This window comes from Lepidochelys kempii, chromosome 10, assembly GCF_965140265.1.
Source record: "Lepidochelys kempii isolate rLepKem1 chromosome 10, rLepKem1.hap2, whole genome shotgun sequence".
In the NCBI taxonomy this organism is placed as follows: Eukaryota; Metazoa; Chordata; order Testudines; family Cheloniidae; genus Lepidochelys; species Lepidochelys kempii.
The window spans coordinates 10,257,095-10,271,446 of NC_133265.1; the positions used below are offsets into that span (position 1 = coordinate 10,257,095).

General features: G+C 48.2%; 1 protein-coding gene across 1 annotated transcript; it reads right to left on the reverse strand.

Annotated features, from left to right (window-relative positions):
• Nucleotides 1–479: 479 nt before the first annotated feature.
• On the reverse strand, nucleotides 480–9,989 carry LOC140917993 (cytochrome P450 3A19-like). The gene is made up of 6 exons (XM_073361521.1): nucleotides 9,969–9,989; nucleotides 9,215–9,302; nucleotides 6,787–6,947; nucleotides 5,981–6,207; nucleotides 3,785–3,947; nucleotides 480–691 (listed from the first exon to the last, which is right to left on the reverse strand). The coding sequence occupies exons 1-6, from the start codon at nucleotides 9,987–9,989 to the stop codon at nucleotides 596–598; spliced, it is 756 nt and encodes a 251-aa protein (XP_073217622.1). The 3' UTR covers nucleotides 480–595.
• Nucleotides 9,990–14,352: the final 4,363 nt, after the last annotated feature.

A 14,352-nucleotide genomic window follows, 5' to 3' on the forward strand; every position in this document is an offset into this window, starting at 1 on the left:
AATTATTACTCAAGCTAGTGAGATTAAAGCTAGCTCAGGTACGTCTACCCATGTGGCAGTGTAAAATACCCTGGGGCATGTGATTTTTATATGGAGTCATAACAACCTCAACTTCGGATGAGTCTAGCCAGATGGGAGGTGACACAGTTTTTGTCCCAGTGCCCGAGGCCTGATTCTCATTTATGCTAAACCCTGCTCTGGCAGCGTAAGGGGGCCTGAAAGCGGGTGCATACCCTTAAAGGTCCCTTTAGACTGTCTGAACAGCGTAAAGGGGTCTTGGTATCAATGAGAAACAGGCCTGGGTCTCTATTATTGCTTTATAAAAATTGTACTCTGCTCAGCCTGTACTTTGTGTGGGGTTTTTTGGTAGAAAAGCTATGCACAATCTCCTGTTAGACAGAAGGGCCCATCAAATTTGGTATGCTGTATAGTCACAAGGCCCTGCTTTTCATGACCCTGGGGCTTTTTCTAGATATTGCTTTTGCTTTCCCTCTACAGTTTTACATGGCTCATTCCTATTCTCATGTGATTGATAGAGAGACGAATGAGGCGGAAGGAGCAGCTGGCAGCAGCCTCTGATCCGTTGCAAATTGTTTTATACCTCTGGATCGACATGGGTTCTGGGGACCATCTTCAGAATGACTGGCTTCTTGGGTTGCAAGAAACCCCTTGTGTCCAGCACCAGAGGGATCTTCACCATTAGTAGAGAAAAATGAAAAGAAAGCCAGAGAATGCGGGGAGCTAGGGAGGGACACAGCAGACATTATATTCCTTCTGACAAAAGCCCAACACCCTGGGAATGTCTACATGTCGATTTGGGATTACGATTCATATCTTGAGCAGACATACAGGCTCTCTGTCATCCAGCTAGCATGCAAAAAATAGAAGGTAGCCATGGCAGCGTGAACAGCAGGAGGAGCTAACTGCCCTGAGCACATACCTCGGGTCTCTGACAGACACGCACTGAGAGAGGCTACACTCTATTTTTAGCATGCAAGCTCAGAGAGTGCTAACATGAATATGTATCCTTGATCTGCCAGCTCCAAGTGTGGACATACCCTACAAAGCGTCCACTCATGTCTCACACCCTTTGCTTTCACTCATTTGCATTTTTCTGACCTACTGCATGAGCCCACTGTTGCCAAATATGTTGGTACAGGTCCAGTGAGAAGGGTGCAGTACAGGTATAATGTTCTCCAGTAGCAGGAGCAATATTGCCTTCAATTCTGTCCCCCACCACCAAGATACTGATATATTGGGAGGAACTCAATGGAGAACCACACATCTGATGAGGGAACTGGACATACAAGGAAAGGTTTCACGAGGTAAATCTGTCAAGCTTGGCTGAGCAATGACAAAGCAGAGACATGGTACCAGTCTGTTAATAGTTGATGAGTGTAAACACGAAGGAGGGAGAGGTATTGTGTGTGACATACAGGAGTAATGGAACAAAACTAAGAAAGGATTATCAGACTGAACAGCCAGAGAAACTTCCTGTCAGTGAGATGCACCAGGCTGTGGAACTGTCTGTCCCAAGGACAGGCTGGAAGCATCGAACCATGAAACTTTTAAAACTAGTCTGGATAGAACAGCAGAGGATGGAGTGCTGGGAACAGCCTTGCACTAGCAGAGGATGGGCGGAGATGGTCTATTTCCCTGTCTAGCTCCTAGGGGATTCAATGATGCTGAGATTCACCAGTGCAAGCAAGATACCCAGCATCTTCCTTCCCAACAAGACAACATGAACACATCAACAATGCAACAGGTTGCTTCAGGCTTCATATGGGCTTGGACCAGGAATCCTGAGTAACCTCCTGATGTCTGAAGTTCGGCTCTCAGCACAGCCTGCATCACTGAGCTCAAGGGGAAAGCAGCTTCTTTGGGCATATATTTTGGAGTGGTATTTTGGTGGGAAAGCTGGAGGAGCTACATAAAGCTGCTGGCATTAGTGATATGATACAAATTTAAATAGTCTTCCTTTAATTAAATTAAACGGATCCATTTCAGGACTAGAAAAGTGTCTTTAGACTCAGGGGAGGCCGGGGAGGCCAGTGGATTGTTAATGGGCTGTTACAGTCTTTCACCTCCAAGGTAACAGGTCAGTTATCGGCAGCTCACGTCAGTAGAGTTTAGAGCTGAGCACTCACAGCCAAGAAAAACTTCTGTAAATATCTGTTTGCTTTTTCAGACAAATCTGGTTTGAGCATGTTCTTGGCCATTGGGCTCATCTTCCCCCAGCAAACAAGCTCATGGACAAGGCGTCCTTGGAAACGGGACATTCTATTGGAGCGTTGTAGAATATTCACAGAAAGCCAATCTAGAATTTGAAGTTGCAAGAACCTGCCCTGAAAACCTAAGAATAACGCTTGCTTAGCCTGGGAACAGAACAAACTGCTCCCAAAGCTGTTACTGACAAAGAACTTACAGCAGGGATTATTTGACATATACTTTCAAGTAGCAAATTGCACCTACTTTATGTCAAATATAAATAGCACCATCTCCAACTTTCTGAGTGCCTTGCTCAACCGGTACATGTATGAAGCTGAAGCCCAAGCAAGACTGAGGACATGCTGACAGGAGGAAGGAGGTTGTTTGAAGAATTTGCCTCCTCTATATAAGATCTCCCAATATTGAGGGTATCTGTTCTCAGATGTCTAAGCAAATGTCTACACTGCAAAAAACATTCACGGCAGTGAGTCTCAGAGCCCAGTTCTACAGATTCAGGCCTCCCGGGCTTGTGGTATGGTGCTAAAAATAGCCATGTAGAGGTTCCCAGTCGGGCTGGAGCTCAGGATCTGAAACCCACCCCCGTCTCTGGCTTCAGAGCCTGAGCAGGACTGTCTACTTGGCTCTTTTTAGTGCCGTAAACCCTTCTTTAGACCCGGGCTGTGATACTCGCTGCTGTGGGTATATTTTTAATGAGTGGATGTAGATGTACCCTTAATCAACTCACAGTCTTGGGGTCCTTTTAGACTCAATGTTAGCAGATACCCAAATAACCATGGTAACAAACAAAAAAAACCCCAAACACCACCACATGCCTCTAATCCACACTGAAATCTTCCTGCTTTCGTAGTGTGAAGGTAAAACCAACTCTGCCTACCAGGTTCAGTGCTCCAGAATCTATCAGCCTCTGAATGGGGAAAGGGATTATGTGCGTGAGAGACACAGTGCCCCATCTGTTCTGAGACACAGGTGACAATGCGCACATGTGATTATCTCAATGAGACTATGGTAGCGCGACGGGGGTATACAAACCCTTCATTGGGCAACAAGGGGTTAAGGAGCTGCTCTGGACTCAGCTTGCCCTGCCCTACCACGCATGTAAGAGATGCACAGGCTGGAGGAGGTGGGAGCAGAACAGCTCAGGGGCAGAGCAAGGAAGAGAGCAGACCTGCAACTCGCAGCTCCTGAGGGAAGAGCTGAGGGAAGGTAGGCTCTCTCCCTGAGGGAGGGGAGGATCTGCGTCAGGGGCAACCTGAGGGGGAGCCATTCCCCCTCTCTCATGTGGACTCAGTTTATTGGTACAGAGTGCTAACTGCGGACAATAGAGGGGTGACCTAGGGAGGGCTGGTTTAAGGCTCTTCTGGGTGTTGGAGCCCTGTGTTGCCCTCACAGAGCCCTGGGCCAGAGCCCGGTGAGGTGGGAGGGGCTGGGCTCCCCAATCAAAATCCCCTCTGCAGGTCGAAGAGCCTAAGCCCCGGCCACTAGGCAACGCTCCCCACGAGCGAAGACCATCTCAGGTAGTAAAACAAACAATACAGATACAAGGATGGATTCTCACCGGGGTGTCTTTGCAAGTTCTGAAGGAAAACCTTTGCAACAGCACAATCATGGCCACTTTCAGGCTGAGAAGGGCAAACCTCATTCCAATGCAGTTCCTGGGACCAGCTCCAAAGGGCAGGAAAATGTAGGGGTCCATGCTCTCTCTGTTCTCTTTACTGAACCTGGTTCCAATCAGAGAAAAGAAGAAACAAGTTAGGAGAAACTACTGTCTCAGGACCTGTCCTCTTTGTTGGATTTGGCATGCTCAATGGATTGGGAGGAGGCAAAGGCCTGTTTTGCATATTTCAATGAGAACTTATCTATTTTCCTTGTTCCTCCCTCACCGTACAACACCCTCCCACCCCCTTCCATGCTGGTGCCTAGAATTAGCTGTATATCTCCAGGGCTTTCAAATGAGCAGGAAGTCCTAGAATATACTTGTGATTTCATGGGAACTCTTCTCAGAACTCAAGTTGAAATTCCTCTCGTCCCAGAAACTAAACCCAGAGTCCATATCACAAAAAACAGCTCTAGATCTTCTACTTATAACAAGTAAATGGACAAACAGAGCAAGTGTCTCTCCCTGTCTGGTCTGCACAAGAGCTAGCTTTTGAGACATGCCGCTCAGAAGAGAAGACATATTCTTTCTTTGTGCTGCAAACCAGACAGGATCTGTAAAATAAAAGAGCTTTGCCAGTGAAACATTTCAATAATCCTAAATCAAAATGACAACTTATATTTTTATAGCACTTTCCATGCCAAAGTACTTCACAGATTTAAATGGATCTACAAACTAGGTAAGGCTCACGACAATCACCATTGAAATACAGACTCTGGGGTAGAATGGAGCAGCTGTTTCATGGCATACAACAACACTACACAAATGGTTAGACGAGGAAGTGAAGAAGAATACTCTATCTAACTGTAATGGGAAAATGTAGGCAAGGTAGATTATTATACCCCAGGCTGGACTTTAGCCAGAATACCCATACTCTTATGAAAAGCAGCACGGGAACATTAATCACCACAAGTGGACAAAATTTCTATTTTACTCTGCATCTGAACCAACAGTACCCCCAGAAGGCCAGCACTCTAGCTTGAGTGTGAGGTACAGGTGCAATGCTGACCCAGAGGATCGTGTTCCACCTCCTGAATTCCCAACACCACTTCCCAGAGCGCACACACACAATGGCAGGTGTTCGTTGGATCTCGCCCATCCAACTGCTGAGGTGGCCCTACCATGACTAGCTTGGGAGAGCTTTTTGGAGCTCATCGCAAAGAGGTTAAGTTGACTTCAGAGTAACTTGCGCAGAACTTCTAGTTCTTTAGTCATTTTTACGTTATCCATTGAAAAGTGGTGCTATCTTCCATCAGTTGAACCACTTGCCAGCCATGTATCTGATACTAGAGCAGAGCTGGCCATCTAGCACAGTTCTCATCACTGTGCGTAAATCCCATTGGGTAATTACAGTTCGTCTGTCTAAGATTCCGCATGCAGGTTCAGCTGGACATGTTATTCTTCACGTCTCCTCCTAAACTTTGTCCCCGTGCTGCCACGCACTGTTAAACAGCTGCCCTGTTTCACTCCAGAGGTGGGTGCATTTCAATGACTGAGGATTAATCTGCAATAGTTTGTAGAGTTTGGGCTCTTCACATGAACACTGCTATATAAATGTCAGCTCTTAATATCATTATTGAGAGAGACAATTATTCCTGGCTCTCTGTGCCAACTTGGAATGGCTGCTGGGCCTTTTGCAATCCAGTGAGGGTTAGGCCACCTAATTCCATCAGATTCTTGCCTCATTTCTCAGGGCCTGACACATCAGTAATTCCTGAGCAGGGAACATTTCATAATGTGAACTGGAAAATTAAATTTTATTTTCAACACCTCTTTGCCCTTCCATCACTGATCTGCATGGCACTGTGCCAGTCACCCGATTGCTCTGGCTTTAATGTCTGGCCATAAACCCCTCAGTGCTATAGCTGCTGAGAGCTGGTTTCAGTGTCATTTTCTTCAATACAGTTCATTAAATTCCATGCACAGTTTATGGATGTAGATCATAAAACTCCACGCGCGGCAACGGCAGGACTGGACGTCAGACATTAATAAATGCCTCATTTAAATGTTATAGTCACGCTTCCCCCACCTTTGCTGCCATTTTCACCCACACACTTCAGGAGGAAGCAGCATTTCTTCCCCCTCCCTGGCCCTTACCTCTCGGGCCTGAACTCTTCTGGCTCTGGCCAGTATTCCGAGTCCTGATGCAGCACGTAGGCTGGGATCATTGTCACGGTGCCTTTCGGAATGGTCACTCCGTTTATCTCAATGATTTTCTTGCAGACTCTTTCGATCCGCCCACCTACGGGGAAGAGCCTGAGGGTTTCATTCACTACCATGTCGAGATACTCCATCTGCAGGATGGCGTCATAGGTTGGAGCAGCCTGGGGAGGGAAAGGCAGAGGGAACCAGATTTTCAGGTACAAAAGAGGCCATCTCAGGGCTTGCCTGGCTGCATATATGCACAGTAGGCATGCTAAACAAATCGGGATGACCATGGGACCCGGGGGCAAATTGTCCTGTCCACCTCCAGCAGGACAGCACCCTCTAGCATGAGACTGAGGTACTGGTACAGTGCTGACCCAGAGGGCTGCTCCTTTAAATACTGCAGCATGTGGATGCCAATGGTTAAACTGGGGCTAGTGAGGTCCCCTCAATCCCCAACCTTGGTCCTGCCCCGCAATTCCAGGTGCCCCCTGGCACAGACAGGCAGGTCACACGAGGGAACTTCCCTAGACGTCTCTACTCCCTGATGCACCCAGATGCTATCGAAAGACTGGGTTGCTATGGCCAAAGAAAGCCCAGGTCACAATGGTGCATGGTGTAGGATTGACAGCCCTGGTTGGGGAAACCTCCTGTGTACAGAACAGATGCTCCGCCTTCCACCCAGGTTCAGCTCAGCCCCCGCGCAGCAGCGACCAGGGTGCATCTGCTGGACACAGAGCACTGCAAACCCCTCTAACCTTGTTGGGAAGAGCGGCGTCAATCTCCTCCTGCAGTCTCTGCTGCACGTCGGGGTGAGTGGCCAGGTTATATGAGAGGAAGTTGAGGGTGAAGCTGGTGGTCTCATGACCAGCTAAGATAAAGACAAGGGCCTGCGCCATAATCTCCTTGTCAGACAGAGCTGGAAAAAGAGGCAAGAAAGCACACAGGGAGGGTGAAGCCTCCCTCCTATACACTGCCCAGCTCAGATGAGAGTCCTACCCGGGCATCCATTTACTACAGTTCCTTTGCTGATCATTTAAGTACAATAGCGAAAGGTCCATCTGACATGGGTTAACCCCTCTAGAATCCAATAAGCAACAGCGGCAAGTGGTGGACTTGACTCCCCTCTCGCCCTGCTGTAAATCAGGAGTAACTCCATTAAAATCAACTGAGTCACATCCGTGTCCGTGAGGTGGGAAACAGGCCCATTGAGTTTATTCACTGCAACACAGCAGCCTGAAGAGCAGGGGTAGGAGAGACCCTGCTCTGGAGAGGGTTTGCGGAACTGCACTCTTGCTCCACAGTGGGTTTGAAAATATAAGAACATAACAGAGATATTCATAGGTGGACAGATGTCTAACACTCGCCCCTAGGCTCTGAGGTGAGCTGCAAGCTCCTGAGGGAAGGTTTCGACTGTGCTAAGCACGCTGGCAGCACTCTGCAATAATTATTATTTAACAATTCTACTGCAGCAGTGTCAGAGGCCACAGCAGGATTAGGGCCCCATCGTGCAAGGCGCTGTACAAACACAAACCCAAAGAGCTTACAAACGAAGAAGGAGAGGGATAAAATCAAGCTATTGTGACAAAGTTCCTCTTCTGCCTTGGTGGGTCTTGTGCTTATTGGCGGATTTGCTCGCCTCAGAGATTCACGGCAACCCTCAGTCTGGCCACTTTTGCTAGTGGCTCAAACCTGCCATTTACTCAGATAACCTCATCACTGTCGAGCATGGGGAAAGGGAGGAGAACAATCCCCGCAGTCTCTGCTGACACACCTAGTGGGTCAGGGGTAGGCCAGGAACCTTCCCCTCTGGTGGGACCAACAATCCAGGTCACCTCTTCTTGTCTCAAATAGGGAGTTGAGGGAGATGGGGGGAACCCGGGCCCGCCCTCTACTCCGGGTTCCAGCCCAGGGCCCTGTGGATTGCAGCTGTCTACAGTGTCTCTTGTAACAGCTGCGTGACAGCTACAACTCCCTGGGCTACTTCCCCATGGCCTCCTCCCAACTCCTTCTTTATCCTCACCGCAAGACCTTCCTCCTGATATCTGATAACGCTTGTACTCCTCAGTCCTCCAGCAGTATGCCTTCTCATTCTCAGCTTCTTGCGTCTCTTGCTTCCAACTCCTGGCACACACCTCATTAACTGAAGTGAGGTCCTTTTTAAAACCAGGTGCCCTGATTAGCCTGCCTGTCCTAATTGATTCTGGTAGCTTCTTAATTGGCTCCAGGTGTCCTAATTAGCTGGCCTTAATTGGGTCCAGCAACCTCCTTGATTGTTCTGGAACAGTCCATTATCCTACTCAGGGAAAGGGGACCTGCTTAATCTGGGGCTAATATATCTACCTTCGATCATTCTCCTGTTGCCATCTGGCCTGACCCTGTCACACTATGTCCAAATCTTACTTATATGACACACATTTTTATACTTTATTATGAATTGTTTTAAAATATAATAGCTACATCGGAACTCTTTGATTACCCTTGGCCTCCCTTTTACTTCTGGCCGAGTTTCTTCTATAGGATCTTGAGGAATGGCATACAGGAAGGGAGAGTAGTTACTGGCTTTCCGGGGGGTGGTGGGGGGGGCGTTCCATGTACAGAGGTAGACAGGATGAAAAGAGCTATGGGAATGACGGACAAGTGAGTGATCAAGGCTAAAGTCATTGGCAGAGTAAGGGAGGATATGGCAAGAGACAAGGGTAGAGAAGTAAGGATTTTTTTTTAAATTATAGTAACTTGGAGCACCTAGGGTCAACTCCTGAGTCATCTGCCCTGCTGGCTTTGACTCAGATTTCACACAGGTAAATCTCCAGTTCGGTTGATTAAGTGCCTCGGGATTTGCCCCTCGCTCATTAGGTTTGATTCTATCCAATTTCATGTGTAGCACAAATCATTACTGTCCTGATTCTCATGAGCGCTGAGAATTGACAACTCCCATTGGTTTCAGTAGGGATTGTGGGTGCTCAGCATCTCTGAAACTCCAGCTGTCAATTCCCTTTCTCTATTTCTGAGAGAGATCCAGATCACAGCATGGATTTCTGGAAAGCACAGAACTTGCTTTGGCGGGGGTGGGAGGGAAGGAATTTCTGGTCATTCTCCTGATGTGTACTAAAACTCCGTCCCTCCAAAACCCTATATGAAATATCGCAGCTAGTGGCTGGGAGGAGGAGGGGCCTGTAGCCTTATCTTTATAGGAGTGTGTCTTCTCATTAGATTCAGAGCTGCCATCTGAACTCTGTGAGTCAACTATCAGCTGCAGGAAATCCACCCGGACCTGGGGATGGAAGGACAGAGTCAGGGCAGAGCTACAGCACAAAGAAAGGTGTGCTTGCAGTGCAGGTAGGCATGCCTGTGCTAGCTTTAATCTAGCTAGCACAGGTAACAATAGTAGTAAAGACACGGTGGCAGGGACTTCAGTGCAGGCTAGCAACCTGAGTACATACCCAGGGTTCCCTGCATGCTTGTACTGGGGCTGCTAGCCTACACTGAAGCCCATGCTGCCACATCTTCACTACTGTTACCCATGCTAACTAAATTAAAGCTAGTGTGGGCTATGCTCACCTGCGCTATAATCACACCTTCCTGTGCTGTGTAGGTGCACCCTCAGAGGAGCAGTGGGTGGAATGAAAGGCTAGTCCAGCACAGGCTTTCTCTCTGATGCTTCAGCCCCAGTTCCTCCATCAGTCCAGCAGTATAAGGAGGATGTGAAGGAAGACCTCAAAGTATGGTGGCTAGGAGGCTCCTTAAGGTGCATGCTGGAGACCCATTTTGAGCAAGGGGATTAATTTCTTCTCCTGAAAGCCTGAGCAGGACACTTATCCAGTCTCACCCAAATTTGGCAAACTGGGAGCTTGTATGGAGTGTCGCCTCTGGGGACAGGCTCAGAAACCTTCCCCACACAGGGTATGAACTACTCAATTTCCAGCGTGCGGAGACATACCCGTGCTAGTTCTGACTGCATTAGCGTGCTAAAAATAGAACCATAGCCGCAGCAGCATGAGCAGCGGGAGGGGCTAGCTACCTGAGAACGTACCTAGAGTCTTGGATGGAATTCTACTTGGGGCGTGTCAAGGTTCCTTCCTCACTCTGAACTCTAGGGTACAGATGTGGGGACCTGCATGAAAAACCCCCTAAGCTAATTTTTATCAGCTTAGGTTAAAACTTCCCCAAGGTACAAACTATTTTACCTTTTGCCCTTGGACTTTATTGCTGCCACCACCAAGCGTCTAACAAATGTATAACAGGGAAAGAGCCTGCTTGGATACGTCTTTCCCATCAAAATCCTCCCAAACCCTACACCCCCTTTCCTGGGGAAGGCTTGATAAAAATCCTCACCAATTTGCATAGCTGAACACAGACCCAAACCCTTGGATCTTAAGAACAATGAAAAAGCAATCAGGTTCTTAAAAGAAGAATTTTAATTAAAGAAAAAGTAAAAGAATCACCTCTGTAAAATCAGGATGGTAAATACCTTACAGGGTAATCAGATTCAAAACATCGAGAATCCCTCTAGGCAAAACCTTAAGTTACAAAAAGACACAAAAATAGGAATATACATTCCATTCAGCACAGCTTATTTTATCAGCCATTTAAACAAAACAGAATCTAATGCATATCTAACTAGATTACTTACTAAGTTCTAAGACTCCATTCCTTTTCTGTTCCTGGAAAAACAACACACAGACAGAGAGAACCTTTGTTCTCCCCCCTCCAGCTTTGAAAGTATCTTGTCTCCTTATTGGTCATTTTGGTCATGTGCCAGCGAGGTTATCCTAGCTTCTTAACCCTTTACAGGTGAAAGGGTTTTTCCTCTGGCCAGGAGGGATTTTAAAGGTGTTTACCCTTCCCTTTATATTTATGACAGGGCGCTTCGCCCTTCCTGCTGTTTGAGCGATTGCAGCCACACTTCTAATTTTAGCACACAAGCTCCATCGGAGCTGGCACGGGTCTGTTTCGTGGAGCTGGAAATTACATCTCCAGCTTAGTCCTACTCTCAGAGCAAGCGCATGCATGCTAAGGAAGACAAGGTGGGCCAGACTGACCGAGTGGTTGTTCTTCTGCCTCTCCGTCTTGATGCTCTGGATAATGTTGAGGAAAAGTCCAGGAAGCCCGAGGGAAACAGACTCACATTCATCTTATCCAGCACTGGTGTCAGGAAGGGGAACATCACTGAACAAGAGAGAAAGGAAACAGTTCCCCTCGTGGTTAACAGGCTGCAGCTCAGCAAAGAGGGCTGCAGTGGGATATGTGCTCCAAGGCACAGCGGGAGAGTGGGCAGAGTCCGGGTAACTCGCCAAGGACAACTAGCCTGCCAAATGACCTTTTTCCGGTGCTTCTGGCTCTAATGACAACTGCTGACTCCCAATTTATTTCACCTAGTTCAGACCCCTGGTCAAGAGGGATTACAGGAGTCCACCGCTGTGGCGTGGGTGGGAATTTCACTTGAGAATCTCCTGACTTTTACCCCTCTACTTAGCCAACTGTGATGCCACATTCAGTGTAGTTGTCCTGCCAAGGGAATAAAAGTTCTCCCTCTTACCTCTGTATCCAGTTATTTTACCTGGGTGCTGCAGACTGAGCTGGCCAAAGGAATGGGGGAGAATCTCTCTGTATAAGTATCTTTACAAATCTGTCAGGGAGGGCCTGATCTTACAAGGGGCTGAGCACCTCCTGAAAAGTGAAGGGGACCCTGAAATCCCAAAGGAGATGATGGGAGATAGGGTACACAGGCCCTAAGGCACTAATCTAGGAGTCTGAGTCTTTAGGTGTGTAGGATCCTCATACCTACTAACAGGAGCAGTGGGTTAAACAAATTGAATGAGAGATACTTCTTGATGTAGGCGACAAGGGGGTCATTGGGGTTGTTCATGGAGTCGATGTTCACACTAAATGAAGTGCTGGCCACCACGTCCAAACTGTAGGTGCTGAAGATGCTGAGGAGAGAGGTGGAGAAAATGAATGCGAGGAACTCAGCAGGACAAGGGGATCCTCCCTGGGAGAATCCTCAGCACAGAGAACTTCCCCTCCTCAAGGACTCAATACCCCCCAAACCTGGCACCTTGGTTTATTCATAAAAGGAAAAGATAGAGATGAGAGCTAGAATTGGTTAAATGGTATCAATTATATATAGTAATGGCAAAATTCTTGGTTCAGGCTTGCAGCAGTGATAGAATAAACTGCAGGTTCAAATCAAGTCTCTGGAGTACATCCACAGCTGGGATGGGTCTTTCAGTCCTTGGTTCAAAGCTTCAGAGTAGCAAAGTTCCTCCAGAGGTAAGAAGCAGGACTGAAGACAAGATGGGGGAGCTGCAGAAGCTTTTTAGATTCTCTTGCCATGTGGTCTTTCTTTCTTTGTTCCAAAGACAAGCTGTTCATCACATGGCATGGAAAAACCTCAGAGTTCTGTCCATAGGCATGTCCCTGCATACCTTGCTGAGTCACAAGGCGTCTCTGCCTTCCCTCAATGGGTCAGTTGTACAGCTGATGGTCCTTAATGGGCCATCAAGCAGGCTAGGCAGAGCTGACACCAACTTCTCTGGAGTGTCACCCAGAAGCATAGCATAAGTTTCAAATACAGACAGTATAGAGCCAATATTCTTAACTTCAACTACAAAAATGATACACACATATAGACAGCATAATCATTGTCAGCAAACCATAACCTTGTCTTAGACACCTCATTTGCCCCCCTTTATATAAGGTTTAGTGCCACTACAGGACCTTGGTTGCAACAATGATCTATACGGTCCCAGATTATGTCAATAATGTCACAAGGTGCTTGCTCTGAAATGCTGATGGAATTTAGAGCTTGTTCTTTGCTACTGTGCACTGCAGTTCAGCTCCATCCTCCTACCGTCCAGTGTGCTGGGCTCATAAAGAGAGAGATTGAGGGCAATTTAGTCATAAAGGGAACTGGCAAAAACTGGGGAAATGTGTCCTGTTCATACCCAAAGTGGGGGCAAGGACTTGATTTTGACAGGACCTCAGCAGCAGCCTGGGGCTCTGCTCTGTGAGGGCCAGACAGAATGGCAACTTCAAAGGCTCCAGGCTCATTTTGGGATCTAGAAGCCATGATTTCTTGAGGGGGTTGTAAAGCTGGGGAAAGGCGGTCTCACTTCCTTGGCTGGAAAGGCTTACTCGGAGCACAGGGGTACAGTCTGGACTGCACTGATGGGAGGTGCCATTATCTCCAGTTTAGGTGGAAGGGGAAGCACTCCACAGACAGAAACGGCATCTCTGAAAGTGCTGCTGCTGAGGAACAAGGGAGAGCACAGAGAGAGGCAGTTTGTGCCTCCCTGGGACACCCGGCACAGGCTACAGGAGCCCTGAGGGCCGCTCAAATATGTGTCTGACTACAATGACCCCTATGGGGGTTGGCAGGGGAGCTGAATCTTCAAGGAGCAGGCCGGGCCCAGCCATGCCTCCTCCAACCCTTGCTATGCCCCGACTCCATATCCCAGAATGCCCCTGTGATTGTAGGGGAGCAGCTCCGCCTAGCTGTCAGAGTCACGTCTAGGGGCTCCCTGTGCTGGAGGTATTCCTGGGGGGGCACTCATGCCTGCCCTGCAACCTTAGCTGGCACAAGGGGCTGTAGTGCTATGTCAAATCTGGCCCAGCGGGGGTAGGACTGGGCTATTTTCTAATCTGCTGTGCAAACAAAAGATCAGAGCTCTATCTGCTATCATCCCAACACTGATCAGAGCGTTACAACCCCATCCGGAAACAAAGGGTGAGAGAAGAGTGTGATGGGGTGAAAGGGTTAAAGGCCAGCTGGACACATTCAGTCTACCTGGGCAATAGTCAGACCCTAGCTTGTCAGCCAGAGAGGACGGGACTGAAAACGGATGGGGTGATAACTCCACGGACACCTGGGCCTTATAAACAGGCTGAGAGAGTTCAGGCAAGCGGGCTGCTGCAAAGGGCACTGTTAGGGTACATCTACACAGCAAAGAAAAACCTGCCACTGGCCCACGCCAGCTGACCAGGGCTGGCTCGGTGACCCTCTCACCCTGCAGGGACCTAGAGTCTGCGCTCCAGCCCGAGTCTGGAAGTCTACACAGCAATGAAACAGCCCTGCGATCCTGAGTCGGCTAGCCCGGGTTTTTCTTCGCTGTGTAGACGTACCCTTAGTGGCTAGAGGCCTCAGGGAGACTTAGGTTGGGTGGGACAGAGCTGGAGAAAGGCAGTGGAACCCCAGGGAAGGGTTGAGCACAGGACCCAGAAGATAGGCTGACTCTGGGACTTTGGACTGCACTTGGACATTTATTATTTTTGGGCCTAGTCACTTCTTAGCTGGAGGGGCTGAATGGTGCCCCAAAACAGAT

Bases quoted from the DNA above. Each gene is read 5' to 3' on its own strand.
- LOC140917993 (XM_073361521.1), bottom strand. From the start codon at position 9,989: ATGCAGTCAGAACTAGCACGG. The intron at 6,208-6,786 runs GTTAGAGGGGTT...TTCCCTCCCCAG, and splicing joins ACGCCGCTCTTCCCAACAAG to GCTGCTCCAACCTATGACGC. The intron at 692-3,784 runs GTGAGAATCCAT...CTAATGGTGAAG, and splicing joins GAACTTGCAAAGACACCCCG to ATCCCTCTGGTGCTGGACAC.